Source organism: Cotesia glomerata, linkage group LG4 (genome assembly GCF_020080835.1).
Source record: "Cotesia glomerata isolate CgM1 linkage group LG4, MPM_Cglom_v2.3, whole genome shotgun sequence".
NCBI classification, from domain to species: Eukaryota; Metazoa; Arthropoda; class Insecta; order Hymenoptera; family Braconidae; genus Cotesia; species Cotesia glomerata.
This window is the reverse complement of record NC_058161.1, coordinates 27,727,911-27,747,480: the sequence shown is the minus strand read 5'-3', so window position 1 is coordinate 27,747,480 and position 19,570 is coordinate 27,727,911. Positions and strand designations below refer to the sequence as shown.

Genomic DNA, 19,570 nt, shown 5'->3' with positions numbered 1-19,570 from the left:
TTCTGAAATAACAATAATATCAGCACTTATTAAATAGTCTATAATATTTTATTTATCATATAAATAAAAGTTATCTATGAGTTGTATAAGTGTGGTCGCCTTCTCAATACTCATTGGATCTGAATAAATTAAAATTTAGTTAGAGTATTTAAAAATTAAAATTTACTAAAAAATTCTTGGTTCAAGACTTTCATTTTTGAATCAAGTTAAATTTTTTATCAGTGTAATGAATTTTTATATTTTACCTTGTACGACAGTAACTTCTTTGGGTTGAGCATCAGCAGCTTGTTCGGGTTGAACACCAGCAACTTCTTCGGGTTGAACACAAACAGCTACGTCCTCGCTTTCAGCTTCCCTGGTGTTATCTGTGTCATCAGTAAGCTGAGTTATTTTTTCCAATTCTAAAACAAAAAAAAATAATTTATTGTTAGTTAAAAGTCAAAATTTTAAGATGTCGAAAAAATATCAGTATATATTGTACAGCTCAGAAGTAATTAAGAAGAAGAATAAGCAAAATGTATAAAATATTTGACCAATGTACAACCTAGCATTGCTTGCAATTCAAAATTGTATGTCATTCTATGCCGCACACTATTTCTTTTATACTGCTTAAAGTTTTGATCCGTTTAGCCAGGCGAAGAGAGATAATTGAGAACTGATGCCTAAATTAAAAAACAGAAGTATATTAATACAAGTAAGTTTGTTGAAATCGAGTACGTCTCTGACTAGATATAAACCAATGTAAGGCATTTAATATTGAAGAATTTTTACTAACGTTCAATAAATCCGACCATCAATTAAATAATTTAAATAATAATAATAATAATAATAATAATAATAATAATAATAATAATAATGATAATAATAATAATAATAATAATAATAATAACAAATTAAGCAAGTGGCTACTCATACATTCCCGTGCTAGCACGGAACTCATTTGAACATGCACTGATAAAAAAATTATCTTGACTCAAGAGCCAAAATCTTGAACCAAGAATACCATTTTAAAGAAAATTGTTTTCTTGAGTCAAGAGAATAAATTCTTGAAACAAGAAAATTTTCTTAGAACAAGAATAATTTCTTGACACAAGAATTTATTATCTTGACTCAAGAAAATCATTTTCTTCAAAATGGTATTCTTGGTTCAAGAGTTTGGCTCTTGAGTCAAGTCATTTTTTTTATCAGTGTGAGTACCATTTTCCCGTGCCCTTCTTCCGGTGACCCACTGTTATATCCCATGTTCCGTGCTAATGCAGAAATGCGCGAATAGCCTCACTCGTTAACAAAAAAATTTCTAGAAAAACTATTTTATACTAATAACTATACTCACAATCTTGCTAATCGGTCATAAATATCGCCAGCATCATTGAGCTCACTTTTAATTGCTCTTTTCAACTCTTCTCGGAAGATAGAAATGTCGTGTAAGGTATAATCACGGGGGTGATTGTGAATTTTCTTCTCCACAGTATTACCATCCTCGCTGAAAATTGCTCTTCCACCGCACTGATTCGTTCGCCTTCTATCACATTGTAAATATCTGAAAAAAAAAAAGTTATAAAGTAAACTATAAACAAATTAATAAAAAACAAAAAAATTATTTCTTGAGAGTAATTTGAAAAAAAGAAAATAAATACAAAATTATAATTTAATTTTTTATGACACTGAAGTTGACAGAATATTCGAAAATTTTTTTTTTAATTTTATATCTATTAAATTATTAAGAAAAAAATTTAACAAAAAAATTTCACACGTGAAAATTGAAAAATAATATTAGTGGAAATTTTTAGAAGCATTTTTTTAATTTTAATTGATTTGTTGTAAAAATAAAAAAAATGACAGTTGTCAGCTAACTTTAGATAATATTAAAGTTAGCCGACGTTTTTAATTTTTCGATTTTTTTTTATTAATTAAATTAGAAAAAAAAATATATTTAAAAAATTGCACTTATAGTTTTTCAAGTTTTTTACAAATGAAAATTAAAAAAAGTTATTTTTTTGTAATAATTTTTTCAATAAAAAAAATTCTAAAAAGTTTGAGATGTCGGTTAACGTAATTTTCATTAACTTTAGTATCATAATTTTTTTTCTCATTACTTATTTTTCGAATTCTTGTTCAGATGATATGCATAACCATCACATATATGACTCTCAAATTTAATAAAATTACAATTTCGTGACATTTTTAATTTTTACGTTGCAGCCGTCTTATACTCATAGATACTTAAGGTGGAATTTATATTAAAAGAAATCAGAAGAGCGCTCGTTTGTTTTGCGAGAAAACTTTTAATAAGAGTGGGGGAAATAATGTACAGTCAACGCTCTCTGTATTTGACTCGCCCGTACAGGACCATTCTCTGTATTTGACTCGTCCTTGTCCATAAGAGCTGTGTAAAATCGTCAAATACAGAGGAAGAATGTGGTCAAATACGGAGAGCGGTCAAATACAGAGAGGTCCAATACAGAGAGCGTCGACTGTACATCGATGTGTACCCGTGTATAATTTAGTTATATGTATGGATCCGGAACATTCAGAGTACAGAATATTTTCTTTTAAATTAATTAAAAAATGATGGCTGAAGATGAAATGATCCATTACGGTTATCGAATAAGATCGAGTTATAACAGCGTGAAGTAAGTTAATAAAATATTTCGTTCTTCTTATTATTACTATGATTTGTTGACTAAAAATAATACTCGAGATGCAATGACACTGAAATTGACATATATTAGAAATTTTTTTGTAATTTAACAGCAATAAAATTATTGTGAAAAAAATTTAATAAAAATATTTTACATGCGAAAATTAACAAAAAACAATTAGTGAAAATTTTTAAAAACATCATTATTATTGTTATTGATTTATTATAAAAATTTTAAAAATTGACAAGTGTCAGCTGACTTTAGTATCATCGAGATGCAAGCTTTTTCTTGTGATTTAATTTCTATTGACAATAATAAAAAAATTTAGAACTTTTTTTACTTTAATTGCACGCCTCATAGCGCGAAGCGCGTGAGGTTGTGCTTTATACTCGACTCGTCAAGTTCAAGCAATTTTGTGATATTTAAATGCCTCTATCACAAGCATACTACACTTATACAATGATATAAGTAGATGTACACCGAAAAAACACTTAAATTAAACCATCTTTTAATTTCTAAAATCATTTTAAGTTGCTATTTTGAAAAAAAAAACGTTATGAAAAAAATTTTACGTGGACGTCCGGATGTCACCCCATTTTGGATGTACCAACGATTACTCCCGAACAAATTGATATTTCAAGACCGGACCTTTTTTATTAGTTTAAGAATTCGATGAACTGGGTCCGTATTTCATATCAGTGGCCTAGTTTACGTATTTTTTTTTTATTGAATTTTTATTAAAATTCACTACGATACAATCGTACAAAGCCAAACGAACTTTTCTTATTTGTCACGTGAAAACTATGGCGCCACTTGATCAAGTTAGATTTTTTTAGACTGCGTGCGCATATGACAAGAAAAAAGGGCGCCGATGTTTAAAAAAAAAATAAAAAATACTCTGTAAGAAATTACTTAATTATAATTTTTTTTTTTAATCAATTACACAATTAATTGTTTTCTTAAAAAATGAATGAGCGTTATGAGGCGTGCACTTTTGGATTTTCCAAACTTTTTTTAAATTTTAATGTTGTCATTTACCTGTTTTACTAGTTACATACAATGCATTGCTAAAAATCGAGAACAATGTCCAGCTCATGGTGAAATAAGAAACGAAAGAATAATATGGAGAAAAAATCATAATCATAATCCCAATGTGATGGATGACATTATTAGGCAAATGAAGAAGGAGCTTCATGAAGCAACAGAGTTATCTCTTCAAGATTTAAGGAGTATTTATAATCAGATAGCATTGTCGTGAGTACAAGTGTAATTTCTGCATGTTTAATCGAAAATATTTTATTATGCATCAAAAAATAAATTATTATACTTTCTTCTAGACATCCTGATGCTGCAGCTTTTGTAACTTTTCGGAGCATAGAAAGATCTATGATGAGGTGGCGACAAGCTGTGCGTCCACCAATTCCAATCTCACTTGAAAATTACGCAGAGATTTTGAACGATCCGAAATGGAATCATTTAACTCAATACCCTACCGGCCGATTAAATGTTTCTACAGTTATTGGAAGAGATTCTTCTGTTGCTACTGTTATTGGGGATCCACACAGTTCTTACAAACTATAGTTGCGGAAGAATTCTATATTGACGCAACATATAAAGTATGTCCCAGAAAGCCTAAATTTTATCAGCTTTTTACCATTATGGCCAAAGTAAATAATGTAGTAAGTATATTAAATTAACTATTTATGACTGTATTAAGCTATATCATACACTTGCATGTTTTTGATGAATTCAACTATTTACCTTCAGGCAATTCCTATCACTTGGGCATTAATGAATAACAAGAGCACCTTAGCCTACATCGCTGTACTAAACCATTTTAAATCAACTTTAGCGCCACATCTTCAGCCCAAAAAGTTCACAGTGGACTATGAATCTGGCTTGGCTTCAGCTGTCTCATTGGTTTATCCTAATGCTTTAATTTGTCGGTGTTATTTTCATTACCTGCAGGTAGGAGTCTATTCTAATATTTTATAATATATTTTATAATATATATTTTAAACTAGTTGATTAACTCAATAAAAATTTGTATTCAGGCTTTGGTAAGAAAATTAAACAAGTATGGGAAGAATTTCATGACACAGCTTGAAAATTGGGAAGAAGCTCAAATTTTTGTTCGGAAAATTGCTGGTTTGCCGTTTTTACCTGCTCATTGTATTTTAGAAGCTTTTGAATGGTTAATTAATAATACTACAAATGACTTAAAAATATTTTTTGATCCTTTCATTAAATATGTACATGGCTACTGGCTGAGAACAGTAGGACCTACTAAAATTTGTGTTTTTAAATTGAAAATCCGCACAAATAATTCAATTGAGTCATATCATAAAAATTTACATAAACTAATGGGTGCACACCCTAGTATCTGGCAATTTACAGGTATAAGTATGTTACTTGTAATGTTATGTATCATACTTTCTAAATTAGTAAATTTTTATAATTACAGTTGAATTAGTTAAACTACAAAATGTTAACAAATGTGAAGTAGCTTCATTGCTAATGGGTAAATCTATTCGAAGACCAACACAAAATTTTTTAATTGAACGGTCTAACATTATCGTTGAAGCGATGAATCTATATGAAAAAGGTGACAGACATTCCTCGATTTTTAGCTTGTGCTAATCATTTTTTAAGAGTTCTGAAGAATAAAAATTTATTAAAAAGCACAAGTGATCTTAATTGTTTTGTGAATGCTCCAAACTTGAATCGAGGTAAGAATGAGAATATCGTTGCATTAATTTGATAACATACTTGATAAATCTTTCTTGAAGTACCATTACAATTTGCAGTTTTTCATCCAACTCAACCAGCTAATATTTTCGCTTATGTAGAAAATAATCCTGTTATGCCGATTCTTCGACAATCGTTTCGAAGTGAAGACGTCATAAATATTTATATTTGTAAGTTCTTTGATTATTTAAAATTTTGGAATATTTTTGACTACAGCAATTAGTTTAAATACTAACAATAAAAAAATATTATGCTATAATAAATCTATACTAAAATTGATTTCAGATAATAATATACAAACTTCTGCATGTGTTGCTTGTTCGGTGAGATTAACAAACTGCGTATGCTTGCCGTGTTTTCACTGGATTGCATGTGTTCAATGCGTTAAAACCATCTTACAGCTTACAGAGCAAGAAAATGCTGACTTCAGATGCTCAATATGCTTTCAAGTTGTTGAGTCGTTTTTAAAACTGAATGTAAGCACATATAACTTTCATCGATTTTTTAATGCTGATAACTTATAAATATTTGACATATTTTAAGATTTTTTTATACTTTTAGATTACCTGATCACTAAAATTCAGATGAAAAGGATTTAATAGTGAAGTTTCAATTATATTCAACATACAGAATGAGCTCATCGTTACTCGGGAAATCAAATGTTGACGGTATTCATATATTTTGTGATATTAAACATTCATTATATATTGTCGTGACTTTTTTCGAAGATTTTTTTTTCTAAAATAATAGAAAAATGTATAAGGTAAAAGTACCCATTATGGGACACATTTCATAGTAGGTCGAACATTTTTACCATTTAAAAATGTATTTCAGAGAAAAATACAATTTTATGAGCATTATACGATTATTTTATGATTAATTAATAAATATTTCATGTTAATACTCTTTATTTACTCAAAAGTAAATAAAAATATGCAATTTTTTGGAACAACCTTTATGACCCCTTTTATGAGACAGCTTCAAGACATGTGGCCCTAGTGTCTCATCTAAGAGGTCCCTATTTTTGAGGCAGCTGAAAAATAAATAAAACAATTTTTATATTTAGTTTTTATTACTATGAGATCATTTTTTTACAAAATATGTAATTAAAACATTTGTTTAACAGCAAATTATCAATTTTTATCAGTTAAACGATTAACTCACAAAAATTTGAATTTAACTTTATTTTTCTTCTTTTATTCTCTTCTGGATTTCTTTTACTTTTTCCATTAATAATTTTTTTCTTCTTGTAATTTTTCTTATTCTGTTTTTTTTTCTTCTTGCTTTTTTTTTAAATTTTCTTTTTCTAATTGTAGATTATACCATTCATCAGAGGTTCCTACTGAAGGTAGTTTGGATTTACCTAATTTTTCAATTCTAGCCCTTTTTTTTTTAGGTAAATATTTCACCGGCAATGTGAAGATCTCCTTTAGTGGTGTTTTATCTAAAATTTGAAATTATAATAATTTTATCAAAACTTATTTATTTTATTAAGAATAATTTTTCAAAAATTTTGCTTTACCTTTTCCTACAGTAACTGATGAAATTTCTTCTCTGCTAGAACTTTGTCCACTACTTCGTTCACAAACATTTTCCAAATTCTCTTTCATAAGTTCTGAAAAATTTTTAAATTTATAGTTTTGTAATTGAATTATAACTAACACAATGTAAAATTTACATACCTGTCTGATGATTTTGGTTAGTAGAATGGTTTTCAACTGTCAGTTGTACATTGCTAGAATCATTCTGAGAGAGTAAATGATCATTACTGATATCAATAGCAATTGTCTCATTGAAGCTACCAGTTACGTTTTCGTTACAAGTAGTCAGAGTCTTTATTGTATTGGTATCATTCAATTCTTCATCAATTATTTGAACTGGTTCTTCATTACCGATTTGGACCGGAAGCTCGTATAGAACTTCATAATTAAATTCATTTCCAATCGTATTTTTGTTCTCCATTCAACGTTTCAAAATTATTGTTGAAAATAATAACAGATTGCGTTGCTTCATCATTGCTCACTAAGTTAGTGTGTACTTCAACATCTGTTAAACCTTCTTGATCATTTGTTTTAAAAAGATCAATACCGGAATCAATACCTGTTTTAATACTTGAATCAATATCTGTACATAAATCACCTCGAATACTACGGTCATTTAGAATTTCTATTTTCTTTATTACTGGCTTTTGCTTCGGAGTATCACCTATTGTAAAAAATGTATATAATTATGATAAAATAATTAATAACAAATTATTCATCCGACTTTTCTACAAAAAAAAAAAGAAAAAGATTAATATTTGCAATAGAAAAAATAAATAAAAAAAAATTGAATTTATTTAACTTAGAATTTGATCTCGAGTATTATAAATTGTACAAAAAAAATTGTAAAAATTAATTGTAAATATTAAAATAAAGTGTAAAAATAAATTGTAAGTATTAAAATAAATTGTAATTATTAAATTTGATCAAATTACTTATAAATATCGATTGTAAATATAGTAAAAAAAATGTATAAGTATATAATTGAAAATTGTAAATTAAATTTATGGTATTGTTCGTTTTAAATACCCGTCGATTTTTTGTAAATGCTAAACCAGTAATGAAACAAAGCTTTTTTCTCTATATCACCGGTCCATGATCCATTAATTGCTGCTTCTTTAAAATCAGAAACTAACTCCTCTGGTAAATTTTTCTCAAAAAGTTGTAAAAACTGTTCTTTTTCAATAGCCTCATCGGAATATTTTGTGTCATTAGTTTCGAGTCTTTGCTTCGATTTTTTACCCTGGTTTAAAACATCATAATCCACGGCACTTGCATCAAATGGATATAGTCCTGTTCTTCGAAAACCACTTTTAACTACCTTCTCTGCATTTTTCATATTTTGTAGAGTAAACTGGAGAGCCAGAGGAAAATCTTCTTTTTTAATATGTGTCACTCTTTGTTGACTTTTCCATTTAGAACAGATTTTTTCCATGTTTCCTTAAAAGGATGGAAAAAAGATGTATCGAGTGGTTGCATAATATGAGTGGAGTTTGGAGGTAACATAATTAATTCAATCTGCTTTTCTCGACAAAAAGTTACCAGCGGTAAGTTCAAGTGTGATGAGTGATTGTCCATGTAAAGAATAACAGGAAACTGTGTATTTTCTTGGACTAACCATGGGTAAAACACGTTTGTTATATATTCGTAAAATGTTTCCGTTGTCATCCAACCATTATCTGACATTCCAATACCCCAGCCTGTTGGAGTATTCTCAACAACTTTTTTCGGTATATTTTTCTTGTACGAATACATAATCATAGGAGGAGCACGAACACCTTCAGCACTATACATGAACAGTACTGTTAAAGCCTCTTTACCTCCATCTACAATCGTGTATACAGCTCGAGTTCCTTTTCCAGCTAGCACACTTTCAGCATCGGGACATAAAAGTATACTACTTTCATCACAATTATAGAGTCTATTGGGAGAAATATTCAACAAATTCTTTTTTTTTAAATATCTTTCGGTGTTTTCAAACCAATCCTCCAACTCTTCTTTACTAACTTCCGCTCTACTAGTGCTTAATTGTTGAGGTTTCCTAATTGAAAGTTCAGGACGTCGCTTTCTGAATGCTTCGTACCAGTGGCGGCCAGGTCGATCATTAGTGAAGGGCGTCTTTTTGGAATTAGCTTGGACGTACTGTTGAATGCAATCTAATAAATCAGTCTTTGTAATTGGTGCTCCGATTTCTGCTCGATGTAGCACCCACTTAACAATCTCATCTTCTTCTTTACTTGATAAAATTGTTTCAGGGCCTGTTCTTCTTTTCATTTTCTCAGGGTCGCACAATTTTTTCCTTCCCAATGTAGCTACTGGAATTCCATATGCAGCAGCAGCTTTTCTTATAGAGAGTCCTGTGTCCTTGATGGCTTTTAAAGCTCTCTCAATATTACTTTTATCATAATTCATTCTTTTATTTTTCTTTTTTTCCAAATTGTGATTAATGTTATTAGAAATAATTACATTTCTAATTTTCGATTTTAAATGCTTTTTGGTCTTTGACTCCGTTTGTTTTTTTGGCATTTTTACGAAAAATTTTCTAATAATTAGTCGTTGTATAATAATCTGAAATTTAATATAAATAAATATTAATATTATTTTTGAAAATTTTATTTTATTTACTTAAATAAAACATGTAAAAAATTAGCTTGAAAAATCAATATTCTAGCATTATTTTTAGGTTAGATTTATAAGTTTATTTAAATTAATACGATATACTTACTTAAAAATAATAATTTAAAGCTGTGTACATTTATAATATTTTACACTACATGTGTGCACTGTTTTTTTATTAATTATCAATTTATATTAATAAAAATTACGGAAACTAACCACTGTCTCATCAAACCGGGACAATAGATAGAAAACATGTGTCCGTGTTGCGTGATACACCGAATAAAGTGTCTCATATGTCCGGACATTCAAGCACATAACTGTACATATTCTGAGACAGCCGATAATAAAATATTTTCGTAAAAAATAACATAAAAATACATGCATAGACGAAATCTGACATTCATTAGCTTTAATTGGTGTATAACCCTAGCGGATCCGTTTACACGGTGTGTACCGGTGTAAACTTAGTGTAATATAGATTACACCCAGTTTCTACCGAAAAAACGCCATATTGACACGGTAGATTTGTGAAAAATTTAGCTGAAGTTTACACCTGTACTACACCGATGTGTCAACACTATGTTAACTCCGTACAAACACCAAATTTTCACTGAATATTTTGGTGTTTTAAATTTTCTGTTTTTACGGAGTCAACCGAGTGTAGACACATCGGTGTAATACAGGTGTAAATCTCAGCTTGATTTTTCATAAATCTCCAAACACCTAATTTCCACTGAATGTGTTTCAATATTGATGTTTCACAAATTTTAGGCTTTTATTGCGAATTTACTTATGATAATCTTGTCTAATTTCATATGCGCTAAAATAATGTGATAAACTCATTTGGTCGAATTTGGAATTCATAAGATATAACATTTATACTATCTATTGAAATTACATTACATGGTGTACATTTTGAATATTCACAAAAAATTAGCATCATATTATCAAACTTAATAAATTTTTTGAATTGATAAAAATTCATCCAAGCTTATTTTCGAGATCGTCGGAGCCTTCATTTGCCTTATAACGTAATTTTCTCATTAAAGTCATAATTTTTTTCGTATATACATCACGTTTGCATTGGTCATTCGTTTCATTCATAAAAGTTTTATATTAAAAGTTTTATACACTGTGGACTAAGGTGGCACAAAAAACCCGACTATTTTTTTTTTTTTTTTAGTCTTGGGTGAAAAAATGTTAGTTTTTGATGTTTTAAGAGCTCTCTCTAAAGGGCAACTTAAAAAAAATTTTTAAGAGGTCACTCGAAATTTTTTTAAATTTCAAAAACCGTCAAAAATCGAATTTTTTTTTTTTAAAATTTTTTTTCTCGTTACGTCATAATTTTATAAACCAAAAAAAAGGTTTTTCTGAAAGTTTCAGTTCTAAATGTGAATTTTAAAAGGTCGCTCATTATATTTTTTTAATTTATTAGTGATTATTTAATTGGATTAGGATTTTTTGTCTCTGAAATTTAAAAAAAAATTATGAGCGACCTTTCAAAATTTAAATGTTGAATTGAAACTTTCAGGAACATATTTTTTTTTTGGTCTAAAATTATGAAGTAACGAAAAAAAAAAATTAAAAAAAAAAAATTTCGATTTTTGAAATTTAAAAAAATGTGGAGCAACCTATTAAAAATTTTTTTTAAGCTATTCTTTTGAGAGGGCTCTTAAGACATCAAAAACTAACATTTTTTTACTCGAGACTAAAAAAAAAATAGTCGGTTTTTTTGCGTCACCCTACTGTAGACACTTAGTGTCTCCACGGAGTATTCAAAATGAGTTGACAGTGTATCCACCCTGGTCAAAAAATTGATTAAAAAGAAATGGAAAAAGTGTACTCTTAATGAAAACTGTATATTTACAAAATGTACATTTAGATATACATTTACGTGGACTCAATTCTTTTCAATTCATATTTTTAACCAGGATAAAGTACTCTCATTTGGTGAAGTTAAAAATTTTTATATGAAACGTTATTTTTGCCTATTTTAGAAAAATTTTGGAATAAACAATGCATTATCATGCACCACATAATTGCCGTGTACAAATGGAAATAATTCACGATATAATTGTTCCATTTTTACAAAAAATTCATAGCCGCGAGGAAATAGAAGAAGAAAATAATAATCTTTATAAAACTTTCAACTTTCATAATTTAAAAAATTTTTTGGAGTGCTTTCTGTATTAAAATAATAATGTACATCCCTAAATGCGCTATTAACAGTTGTAATTCATTGAATTTTAATGTGCTAAAACTACATAAAGCGCGTTTAGGAATATACAAAAAATTTGATACCTTCGTCATTATTCATCTTGGGATAAGAAATTTTTTAATTTTGACGATTTTCGTTCTTGATTTTTTCAGTAATTATCGTAACTAGAAGCAATTTTTTTAAAAATACAAACGAGTAAAGTTTCTTAAATTAAAAAATTAGAAATTTCTGATGGAGCTGTCTATATTTTTGTGCATAACCGAAGATTCTCAAAAACCTAATTTCTATGTTAAGTGGAAATTTAAACATAAAATCCTATCTAATGTCCGCATTTCAGCGTTTTTGTTTTAAATACATTTTCACCCTATAATCATACCTTAATTTATTTTAAGAAATCTACACTGAGAACAAAATTAACTTGAATTGAGAGAAAAATTTTTGAATCAATCAAAATTTACTCAAATAAATTTTTTAGTTTAAGAATTTTACTTCCTTAATCAAGACGATCAAGTTTTTCAAAATTATTTTCTTGATTCAAGTTAATTTTTTTTTTCTGTGTATAATATTCTATTTTAATCACTAGTGTTTCAGCTTTTATTGAAATTAAGGAATATGTATATCATTAAAAAATTATTATACAATCAGTTATTAATAATTAATCCTAATTGTAATTTTGTGTAAATTAACAGATTCTCTTTTGATGAAATTTCGGCGTAAATTAAGTCCGTTTTTTATCTGAAATATAGAGTTATGAAAAAAATATGCAAAATTCCTTAGATGTGGTGTCTATAACTTTTATTAAAAATTTAATTCATATTTAACATGAAAAAAAAAAAACAATGTAATAAATATAATTGAGCACAAATAAGCTATTAAATAAATAATATTAATATTATTTAATAAACTATTAAATAATTGTTTAAAGATAAATTTTTTTAAACTTCACTTCCGTTAATTGTCTGAGGGATATTTTCTTTGCCTCTTCTTTTTTGGCGACTTTTATTATTATTATTATTATTATTATTATTATTATTATTATTATTATTATTATTATTATTATTATTATTATTATTATTGACGTTGTCACCATTTTTTCGTTCATTTTTTTTCTGCTCTCGTCGCATTTTAGCTTTTTCATTCCTTATTTTTTTCTGTTCTTCGGTCAGTGTTGGGCGGCGGTCGTTTTTTAATAAGTCAGATATCCATCCTCTTATGTTTATCAAGTTATTGTCTGGATTATTCATATCAAAAGTACGACCTCTTTGAAGTAACTTGCAGATTTCTGAAAATAGATTCTAAAATGAATTGTGTTTTATAATCAGATTTAGATTTTTTAATTTAGCTTTTTGAAATAACGACTTAAGTACAAAAAAAAAAAGATTTCGTCAATTATTTCAGTACCATATTACTGAAAACAACGATTATTTTCAGTCAATTTTTATTCTTTATGTTTTAATTTATTCAAGAAAGGGATTTTTAATTTTTTGTTTAATTTTTCAACAATTATTTACAAATAATTTATCTATTCATATGTAATATTTTATAACTGGACAGTTTGCTATTATTTTAATAATTAATCGTTGTGATCTATACGTTAATATTATGATGCGTTCTTAATGTCAAAAGACATATAATAAAAGTTTTTTGTTTAATCAACTTAGTAATGTTTGAAATGCAGTAATTCACTGATCAATTAAATTTCCTTTCAATAATTTTTTTCATTCGAAATTGAACGTTTGGACGTTTTGGTAGTCAAATTTCACAATTTTCTAAAATACGCTCAATTTTATAATTTTTTTTCGAATTATCGATTTACGTATCCAAAAGTCGAAAACGTTCAAGTTCTGAAGCAGAAAGTTAAAAAATGAAAAGAAAATTTGTTTAATGGGTTTCTACATTTCAAAAATTCCAGAGTTAATAGAGAAAAATAAATTTCCTATGTATTCTTTTGGCTACAGTAAAAACCTGGGAAAAATTTTTTTACATCTACGTTCATCTAACGGGCCCTCTTTTTAATCTCCGTAGATCTAATTACATCTAAAACTATACATTTGCATTATAAGTTACATCTCTTTAGATTATTTCCGTGGACTCAAAAATCAAAATTTAAATGTACGTAAATCAATTTTTTTTTCTCTGGGAAGATTTATAAACCTCACGTTTTCCTATAAAATTACAAACTTTTATAGTCAATCAATTGAAAAAATGTTGCTGTAGAAAATTATGGCAAAATTTAATAAAAAAAATTTAATTGTTAAACAAATATACAAAATTTCCCCTTCATTAATCAATAAACACAAATAAAATTTTTCGATGCATTAAATATTTGAAAGCTGAATTTTGTAAAATTCAAGCAAATAAAAAGATCAAGCGAGTATGGCTTGGATTATCTCTTTCTTGAATGTCTTATCTAACAATACTTACTTTTTATTTTTTCAACATCATCTTGTTTAACTGTTACTCTTCCCGCTGGTTGCCCACTTCTATTCGAAAGCACTAGTTTTTTCCGTTCTTCTAGCGGCCAAAATGCTCTAGTCACGTGGTTGGCACAGATTCTCATAGTTGTTACATCTTTAGCTAGTAATAGTTCTTCAGCATCCAGTAATGATCCCAATATCTTTATCTGTAAGAATGCATTAAATGTTTCAGAACACTCTTTTAGAAACTTTTAACAATTACATTTGTTGTCATGATTCGATTAGTATTTTTTATGAAGAATTTGTGTCATTATTAATTATGCAAAATCAAAAAATGACAATAATTACTTTAAGCTTAAAAATTACTCTTCTTAGTCAACTCATCCCAAAAACAGCTATATAATTTTTATAAAAAGCACCTTCAAGTTTATTAACATCGCATAAAAATATTTTTATTTTTTTTAGTTGTTTCTATATAACAGAATAATCCAAATGTATTAAGAATTCCATGAGTTACAAAGAATTTTACCATAAAATCATTCACGATTTTTGTACAAAAGATAGTGAAATTTGTGAAAAATAAGAACATTGCCCATTGTCTTTGATTTATAGTAAAGTTGTACTTAAATTTTTCGTAAATAAGATAAATTATGTTAATTTTCATTTTTTCTTGAATTATTACTACTAACTTTATAATTTGTAAACAATTTTGAAAGAGTTCAGAGTATCGTGCCTACTTTTACTGTTACAAATAGTATAACTTCACCACCTTTTTTATCTTCAAAAAGAAAAAGTTTTGCGAAATGTGTGGTCAAGTTTCATTTATAAGAGTAATAGTATTAATACTTTTGTAGATATCACAAAAACAATGTTATTCGGTTAAAATGAAAAATTCTATGGTCATCATGGATTCTTTCTTTTTAGTTGTGAATTTGAGTCCGGATTATGGAACCAGAAATTAGAAATTTTTTTAAAAAATATCTAATAAGTAAACAGCAAAATTTGTTGATTATTTTTGCAGCTTAGTAAAATATGTATTAATAAAAAATTTTATATTTAAGTACAATTCAGAGATTTTTTTTTTTTCCGTATATTTCAGCTGTGAATCATAAATAAGGACATTGTCTAATAATGGGTACTTTTACCTTACTTAACTTGATACAAATAAAATGAAAAAGTAATAATAATTTCCTAATTTGTTCTTCTTGGCTATTAAATTTATTTATCTGAATCATAAGATTCGCGATAAATAAAAAATTGCACAGATGTTAGTTGTGCGTAATCAAACTAATTTTATCAGACTACTCTATCTGCAAATAAAAATAGTAATTAAGACTATAAAAATAAAGTTAGCCGACATCTAAAAATTTTTATAATTTTTTTTATTAAAAAAATTATTACAAAAAAATTTTTCATTTGTAAAAAGGTTCAAAACTACAAGTGCAATTTAAAAAAAATATTTTTTAGTTTTAATTTAATAAATTAAGCAAAATCAAAAAATCAAAAACGTCGGCTAACTTTATTATAATAATAAGACTTAAATATACTTAAAGGACAAATTAAAATATTCAAAATTTTGTTTGAGTTCGATTTATTTTATATTCATTTACAATCTTGAATGACGTAAGTTTTTAACTATAATAAATTCTATAAATATTTAAATATACAAAAGATTTATGATAAATTATCATTGATAATAATCATTTACGATGAAAATTACTTTATCGACCGAAGCGAATGTCCTCCTATAATCCATTTTATATTTACTTTCTAAGTTCTAGTAATTTATTAATTCGGAATGTTGTCAGTCTGACTAGGTGACTGCAACCCAGTAAAATGACGGAGCAAAGAGAAATGGCGCGAATTTTCAAATCAATAAAATATATTTTAAAGGAGATCCATTTTCAACTATTGTTTAATAACAATGATTGATGAATATTTACATGAAAAAATAAATTTTATAGCGTTATTCTTTTATTTAATATTAATCATAAAATTTAATACATAAAATATATCCAGCGATACAACATGACAAAGTAATTTAAAACCAAATTCTTATGACAATAAATTTTTAATTATTGCAATATTTTATAATCACAAACTTTTTCTTAGTTTCATAAAAACAGATATAATTATCATAATTTATATCACATTTTTTTTGTAAAAAATGAACACAGCTTATCTAAAAATAAAAGCTGATTATGAAAAATTGTTCAATACGCCTTTACCAGATAAAAAAATTAATGCTATTCAAGTAAGTTATTATCATTATTATTGGCTATAGATTATTATGGTCATAGATTATCGTACATTGCTAAATAAAAAGTTTTTTTATTATGGAAAAAATAAAAATAATGGTAGTAATGTTGAACAAAATTTTTGAGAAAACTAGATTTTTTTTGGTTAAAAAATGTGAATTTTATATATTTAAAAATATGTCAGCTAAAGATTAATAGGGTAAATGTACCAAAAGTTGACCGATCAAAATTTTTAGCTACTAAATTTCGTGTAAATTTGTTACTATAGTCTGAAAAAAAATTATTAGAAGTTTATATTGTCTATTAATGACTAAATTTTAGATGTGTGATGTTTTTTATTTTAATTATTATCAAAATTACATGAAAATTTACTTAAAGAATAGGTAAAAGAAAACACCAGTATTTGACCGGCGTGAACCAATAGTTGACCGCTAATATTTCAATAGTTGACCGATTAAAAAATATCATTATTTTTCTGGCTGAATTCAGTTTTTGACATGTAATCTGGATTTTTTTTGTATTCATTTTGTTTATTCACTTACAAAGATATGTATTGTTGTTAAAAATAATTTTTTAGTTAATAATAAACGAAATAGCGGTGAATTAAATTGCACATCCAGTAATGACTAGAATGAAACATTCAAAAATCAAACACACTTGAATATAACAATTTTTTAAACATAAAATTATTTATAAAAATTTTTAATGAGTATAAAAATTTGAACATATTTTTCTCGGCGCGAATAATTATTCTGTATCACTTTCATCAGAATCTTCAAATTCTTCTTGGATTTTTTCGGACTTTTTTTACCGTTAAATATACTTGCTGATCACAGTATTAAAAACAATTTATATTAAATAAAGATGTTATTTATTATAACATTATAATTAATTTTATCATCACATTTTTTTATAATTATTTTTTTAAATTAGTGACTAAGTATAGGTATGATAACTTTATTCAACATAAGTCCATTTGATATTGAGGTTAGAAAGCTACAAATTGACGCCCTGGTTAAAAATAATAATTGAAAAGGATTAAGAATGATGAAATTTGAATACTTTCAATTCTTTTTCATGTATTTATAGATATACAGTTTACATGGGGTGACTGATTCCCAATACTTTTCAATCAATATTTTTAATCAGGGCGTGCGGTCATCTATTGGAGCTCTATGAAAGTCAGACATACTGACTAGCTATAAAGTTATAACCTAATGGTTATTTTATTGACCATTGATGAGGGCAGATGGCGCTACAGTAGAACTTTCTCGCATGTGCTTGTGCATAGGGTAGTTTCAATATATAGGAATTGACAACAGGGAATCCTCAAGGCGGTCCAACAAGTCATGGTTGGAAACCTGTAAAGGCTCGACGATGCGATTGACGTCTTCAATTACGAGTAAATGGAGTACTCTAACGAATTGAACTCAACAGCCTCGGGGAGATGGGCCCTTACCGGGGAAGAAGTAATGCAACTTCCATACTGTTAAGGGGTGTGCTTTGAATGGCTTTACAGTGATGCATCGCCGTCGGCATATGAGTAATTACCATCTCGTTCCTCGTCCCGTGAGGAATCCTTTTGTCATTTTCAATCATTAACTTTATCATTAACTTATTCCTTAATCAATTGATTTTTTTTTTTCAATGTATTTATTAAGGCTTTACTTTTTAGCCAGTTAATTCAGTAAAAAAAGTTAGCTTCATTAATTAACTAGCTAACCGACCGGCTTAGCTGATTGACCCGATTAATTACATTATCGAGGCTAACGGTTTAACAATTTTATTACGATTCTTAAAATAATTAAGGGAGCAAAAAAGATATTTCGGTAATTTTTGACGAGCTGTATCTCGATGAAAAATGAACGTAGAGTCTGAAAGAAAAAAAAAGCAAAACAAAAACTGTTAAATTTAAGGAGCAATCCTTAGAGCTAAAAACTTTTTTTTTTTAAGAATTGTAATATAATTGCATAACATTAATTTATTATTAAATTTTAAATTTATTCTCTATGGAATTTTCAATATTATTGAATCAAACTAAATTTATTAGCCGGTTAAGCCGTTAGCTCAAATGTTAAAGGCTGTTAACGCCCTTTTAGCTTTAAGAAAATTTATCTCAAAGCCAAAAGGGCGTATAGATCCGCCTTTGGCTTAGTAATTCAAAAAATTTTTTTACATTAATCTTGACGTTATGAATAATTTTGAGTTGAATGGCAAAAAAAAATTTTTTTTACGCCCTTTCGGCACAAAACACTAACTGCTGTAATCCGCCTTTTTGACATTTGTCACGCAAAATTTTTGAATTTAAAATGATCAAAAATTTTATTAAACGCCAATAAAATAAAATAATAATTACAGAATGACAGTAAAATTAACTCGGATGTGAAAATAGAAGACAAAATGAAACTATCTCAAGAAGTTGAAAACATAAATTACACGAACCCAAATGAAATAATTGTAACGACAGCTGATGGCAACAATTACACGACATCAAATGTAATTATAACGATGTCGCTGGGTGTTTTGAAAAATTGTCATGAAAAATTATTCAACTCACTCACTTTCTGTTCGAAATCATGCAGTTCTTCGGCTAGAACCGAAATGCAAATTAAAATCAAGCTTATAGCCAACCCTTTTACTACAACTTTACTGAAAGAACTTACACTTAAGTCTTGACTTCAAATTGCAGAGCAACTTACGGTCAACTTAACCGAAACTTTTGCTTTTTAAACTCTTTCCGTTTTTGCTGCCGATTCCGGACGAGATCGACGGCAAATTTCAGTTCGAATGACTATCTGGGTATAGTAAAATTTTTAACGATCTAGTCTTACTTGCAGACTGATTAATATTGTTTAAAGTGTAAATTCATAATAAATTTTTGGAAACTTGTGAATGTGAATTTGAGCGAAGAATATCCCAAAGCTTACTTTTTTTTTGTTTGTTATAACCACAACAATAAACAACATTGTATTAGCAGAACCAGTTCATGATGCAAGAGTTATTATTGTTGGGTCAGGAGCAGCAGGTATAGCCGCAGCGTCGAAATTGCTTCAAAATGGCTTTACTGATGTCAAAATTATTGAAGCTGAGAACCGAATTGGTGGTCGGCTTTGGGCAGTTAAAATCG

General features: G+C 27.6%; 2 protein-coding genes and 1 long non-coding RNA gene across 4 annotated transcripts in view; all 3 read left to right on the top strand.

Moving 5' to 3' along the window:
• Window positions 1-2,441: 2,441 nt before the first annotated feature.
• Window positions 2,442-4,223, top strand: LOC123264047. The gene is made up of 3 exons (XM_044727089.1): window positions 2,442-2,633; window positions 3,693-3,896; window positions 3,980-4,223. Exons 1-3 carry the CDS (start codon window positions 2,569-2,571, stop codon window positions 4,221-4,223), a joined length of 513 nt encoding a protein of 170 aa, XP_044583024.1. The 5' UTR covers window positions 2,442-2,568.
• Window positions 4,224-5,517: 1,294 nt separating this feature from the next.
• On the top strand, window positions 5,518-6,137 carry LOC123262530. The gene is made up of 3 exons (XR_006508966.1): window positions 5,518-5,560; window positions 5,676-5,866; window positions 5,952-6,137. It is a non-coding gene; the product is annotated as an uncharacterized LOC123262530 (long non-coding RNA).
• A 12,981-nt stretch (window positions 6,138-19,118) lies between these two features.
• The window catches only part of LOC123262479 (peroxisomal N(1)-acetyl-spermine/spermidine oxidase-like), a 30,699-nt gene continuing 30,247 nt past the window's right edge, over window positions 19,119-19,570 (top strand). For both annotated transcript variants that reach the window (XM_044724716.1, XM_044724717.1), the window contains exon 1: window positions 19,119-19,570. The gene's annotated coding sequence lies outside the window, so the exon portion shown is untranslated.

Excerpts from the sequence above, each read along its gene's own strand:
- LOC123264047 (XM_044727089.1), top strand. The coding sequence starts at position 2,569 with ATGATGGCTGAAGATGAAATGATCCATTACGGTTATCGAATAAGATCG. Across the intron at positions 2,634-3,692 it reads TCGAGTTATAACAGCGTGAA|TTACATACAATGCATTGCTA; the intron begins GTAAGTTAATAA and ends CTGTTTTACTAG. Across the intron at positions 3,897-3,979 it reads TATAATCAGATAGCATTGTC|ACATCCTGATGCTGCAGCTT; the intron begins GTGAGTACAAGT and ends ACTTTCTTCTAG.